At 33.9% G+C, this 4,841-nt stretch overlaps 1 protein-coding gene across 1 annotated transcript; it reads right to left on the reverse strand.

Moving 5' to 3' along the window:
• Nucleotides 1–3,517: 3,517 nt before the first annotated feature.
• LOC112325001 (transcription repressor OFP8) lies at nt 3,518–4,601 on the reverse strand. Its single transcript, XM_024590108.2, has one exon. The coding sequence runs from the start codon at nt 4,523–4,525 to the stop codon at nt 3,647–3,649; it is 879 nt and encodes a 292-aa protein (XP_024445876.1). The 5' UTR covers nt 4,526–4,601; the 3' UTR covers nt 3,518–3,646.
• Nucleotides 4,602–4,841: the final 240 nt, after the last annotated feature.

A 4,841-nucleotide genomic window follows, 5' to 3' on the forward strand; every position in this document is an offset into this window, starting at 1 on the left:
CTGTTTGGTAGTTGTCAGCGGCGCTGTAGAGGGTGAGGTGGGTGGCAGTTCTGTCGTGGATAATGGAACGGTTCTCTCGGTTAATGCAAGCTTTTGAAGGAACCTAGCAACATACATTTAAGATATGAGTTGCATGGTTGATCATATGCCTGACAAAATCTTAAATAAAATCTTAATATTTCTTTACATTAAAAAATTGATATGAACATGAATTATTCTAAACTTTTGTCGTAGCGTAGGTATGCCTCTGAATTGAAGTAGGTGTGAAAGACACACCTGCCGTATTGGGTGTACAGTTAGCCTATTTATATATGCACCCTTTAAAAAAAGAATAGTTAGCTTAATTAATAAAATTATTGGATTTGCCTTCTTCTTTTTTTTCTTTTCCGAGGGGACTTTAGGCTTATCGTGAGTAAAGCCATGTATATATTAACATGTTATATGTACTTTATTTCCATGTCAGCTTCAAATAGTATCAGATTTAGAAAGCGTTTGGGAACGCGGTTCAACCTGTGTTATCAAAAAATTTAAAATTATTTTTTTTGCTAAAATTTAATATGATTTGTACGTTTTGGATCGTTTTGATATGCTGATATCAAAAATAATTTTTAAAAAATGAAAAAACATCATTGGCATGTATTTTAGCACGAAAAGTTATTTGAAAAGCACCCGCAACCTCACTATCAAACACACTCTTAGTGTTTGTTCAATTACTTGGAATGCTCAGTGTTATTGGTGTGATAGAGGTAACTTTAATATGTAAAGTATTCGAAAAAATATTTGATAAAACTTTTTGCAATGTTTTAAGCTACTTTGCATATTTCTGCATTCTTTACAGAGTTGGCTCTGGGAAATTCAATAGCAGTAGAAGGTAGTGACCGGAAACACGGTAGAAATGTTGTTAGATGAGAATTTAAAATTTTTTTATTTAAAATTAATTTTTTTATATTTTTTATTGTTAACTTAACAATGTTAATATTAAAAATATATTTTAGAAACTAATAGCTTAACAGAGTAACAAATCCTTCGTTTGGCTTTGTTTTTAAATTAGATGAAAGTAAAGTTTATGATTGTTTGCTTTTACATTTTAAAAATATTTTTTAAAATGAATTGAAATTTTTTAAAAAAAAATAATATTTTTTTATGTTTTTAAATATTTTAAAATGCTGATATAAAAAATAATATTTTAAAAATAAAAATATATATTATTTTAATATATTTTCAATAATATACTTTAAAAATAAACTATAAAACTCTTAAAAGGACTGTAAATATTCGATGGAATTCATTCTCTTTTTAGAACTGGTGACCCTATATTCTAGCCTGAAGTGTACAATTGGATTGTCAATGTCAACTGTATCTTTTTGTATTGGCCGGCCTGAGGTTCTATGAAACACAACAAAAATCATTAATGCGGGGAAACTGGAGCTAGTTAGGGCTCAGGAACCCAAAAAATGCGACCATTAATGAGAATGGCTAACCCTACAGTCAGGCAACCATCCATCGTATAACCTCCACTGCCATGATCAGACATTCTTTAATTTGCAACCCTAGATGGAGACCGCCATGTCAATTCTCTCCCCATTTTGTCATCAATGTTCAAAAGGGACATCCTAGATTGTTACAAAAGCCTTCTTGCTCGTTTATCACAGAAGAGGGAGAACGAAACCAAAATCAAATCTAACATAACATTGCTATCAAATCTAGATGCTAGCAGTGAAAGCTACATCACAGTTGACAGTACCCCCACATCTTGCATGGTTTTGGCTCACATTCTCTCTGCTAGCTCTTAACAGGCATACACCCTTTTTTGTTATTCCTTCATGGCCTCTCGTATTTCAGTTTTAAGCTATGTATAACCATTGATTGGAATGGAGGTACGAGTGCTCACAGGAAAATACTGTATGCATCGACACGTCAATCTTCACTTTCTTAGAAATGAAAATGCAATTCCACAGCGACTCATTAAACAGCCCAGCCCTACATGAGAAGCTTACCAACGTAGAACATATATTGGTATTATGGTAGTTTTTACGATTTTGATTTGAAAATATAGATAAAATATATTATAAAAGGTACAAAACATGATACTCTTTGATTATAAAAGGTAATTTGTTTACTCTTTGTTGATTTTCGGTAAGTAGAGAACAAGTTGCTCCATGGTTTTTCGAGAATAAGGCTATATGATCACGTTGGACGGGACACCATACAGAACTAAAACTCTGTTCTCTTCGATGTTAGGGTGGTGGGGGGGTGGGGTTTTGCTTTGTCTTGCCCGTGTTACCAGGTAATGGAAACAAATAAATTTGATTAATTAATTTGATTTGGTTAATAATAAAACAAAAACAGATGTACCTACCACTTAATGACATGTTTTGCATCTCTAATTATGCGTTTAGCTGACAAGATTTGTCTCTTTTATTCACTAACAACTCACAAAATGTCAAGTTTTGAAGGAAAAGATTAGCACTGGTATAAGGATAGAATGAAGATTTTGAAAGACTGAGAAATCTGATCTAGCTCGTATATAACTCATGGCACCACCACTTGTAATTAAAATAATAAATAGATGCCTTCATTTTCTTCAAACTTACCCTTGGAAGCTCTCCTAGCTAAGCCCTAACGGCACTTCCATTTTGCTGTTGAATCACGGAGACAAATACCAAGTCCTTACGCCATATATATGAATCAAAAGATGCAAGCTGCCATTTCATTTTGCTATAATTTTATTGCTAGCTGTTTTGGGATATTCAGATAATTCAGCAATAAATTCCTGATAATATATATTGACCAATCCAATCAACAGGAAAGCTTATATGGGTATTGATGGGAAAGAATTTGAAAGGTGGCCCACATGCACGTTGAGATGTTCCAGAACATATTGTTACTTGAGAGAGATAATGGTACTGCATATTTTATCTATAATTAATATTCAATTTTATCATTTCCCTTCAAATCAAAGAGCTGTCCTTTTCTTTTTGACTAATGGTGATTTTTGTATGAAAAGTATATAAACTTTGTATTTTATTTCTCTTCTTCTTTTGGTGTGTATGGGAAAAGAAATCCAAAAGGACAACAAGAAAGACAATGGAGACAACTTTTGAAATTTCTTAACTGCGATTGCCTTCGTATCAGGAAAGTTGCTATCCCATCCTCTCAAATTTAAGTTAAAAGGTCTTATAAAGCACCTCTCTAAAAGTTAAGGAAACATCAATTAAATACTTAGTTTGTCTTTTTTTTCTTTTTTTCAACTCAACTCAAAGGAATTGCTCATCTTTCTCTCCTTTATTTTGGTCCAACTGTTCAAATACAATTTGTTATGTTGTTGTTTCATGAACTTCTCTAGTCAAAAGGGAAAAAAATGACAATACATTCATGATGCATGCATAAATTAACAGTATAACAACAACACACAGAAATATAGATAGATTAAAAGGAAGAAGAAGAAGAAGAAGAAGGAAGGAAGAAGCAAATTAAGAAGCCATCAAGAAAAGGGAGTGGAGCAGACATGATCATCGAGAAAATAACAGAGAAAGAAAATCTATTAATTAACATAGTTTATCAGAGTTAGAACTCTAAACTACATACTTTAAAACAAAGATAGCAGAAAGCTAACAAGCAGTACAGTTTTATTTTCTGCTCATAATCAAGACCAATTACAGAACAAAACCTCCCAAATCTCCATGAAAACCTCAACAATAATCCTATGATGATGATAAGAGTTCAAAGACAAGAAACACTGCAGAAGCTGTTCAAGATCCTTAGCCGCAAATATCTGCTTTTCAACAATCATCTCAACCATTGATGTTCTAAAATCATTATAAGGATCACTAGAACTCTTCACCACTGCAAAGCTGTCCTTAACTTTGCCATCTAATGGCAAAACACCCACATGAGAACTCTTCACTTTGGCCCTTCTCCTCCGAGAAGTGAACTTTTTTCCATGAGAAGGGTGGCTAAGAGATCCTGATGAATCCGAAGAAAGACTTCTTGAAGAGAAAAGAGTGTCCGACTCATCCCCTCTCTTGTCCTCATCTTCGCTGCTAAACCAATAATAGCTACCTCCAAAATATGTACTATCTTGTGAAGATGATCTGAACAAACTCGTCTGTTCTTTCTTGCTAATGATATTCTTCTTTTTGCTTCTGTTTTTAACTGAACGACAACTCTTCTTTTTCTCTTTGAAACTCAAGTCTTTGTAGAATGGATTCAAAGGAAAAATGGGGTAAGCAGGAGGGCAAGAACTGTGTCCACTAGTATTGGCAGTTATAAGAGGAGGATAACGGTGTGATAATTTTTGCCTGGAGATGATAGAGTGATTGAGGACTTGGTTTGTTGCTTCAGGGCATTTGTGTCTGCAAATAGAAGGGAAAGGTCGAACCTTGGGCGGCAAAGGCTCGATCATGTGGAAATTCTTATGGGTTTGAGGCACAAACACAGCATTTTCAATCACGTCCGATAAGTTTCGGGTCCGACATGAGCCACGAAACATGCGAGAGATTCGCGTCTTAAATCGGTTTTCCATGGGAGAAAGAGAGATATTTCAGAAGAAGGGGAGAGAGCAGAGAGGGAGAGGGAGGTTTGAAGGAAGAGAAGAGGCGGTATAAGGATGGCTGATATATAAATACATGAGAAACCGAAAGTAGGAGTGTTTTTTTTTTTTTTTAAATAATAATAATAATGAAGGTTAAAGCGTACCCATGAATCATAAAACTTTTTTGCTGTTTTTCGTCGTCTTCTTTGTTTGGACTTGGAAAAAGTTGGATTGAGGAGGCCACCTCAAGAGTCAATTATTATTTAATTATTGATATATGATTAATAAATTATTCATAAGTACTTTA

This window comes from Populus trichocarpa, chromosome 18 (genome assembly GCF_000002775.5).
Source record: "Populus trichocarpa isolate Nisqually-1 chromosome 18, P.trichocarpa_v4.1, whole genome shotgun sequence".
Lineage (NCBI taxonomy): Eukaryota > Viridiplantae > Streptophyta > Magnoliopsida > Malpighiales > Salicaceae > Populus > Populus trichocarpa.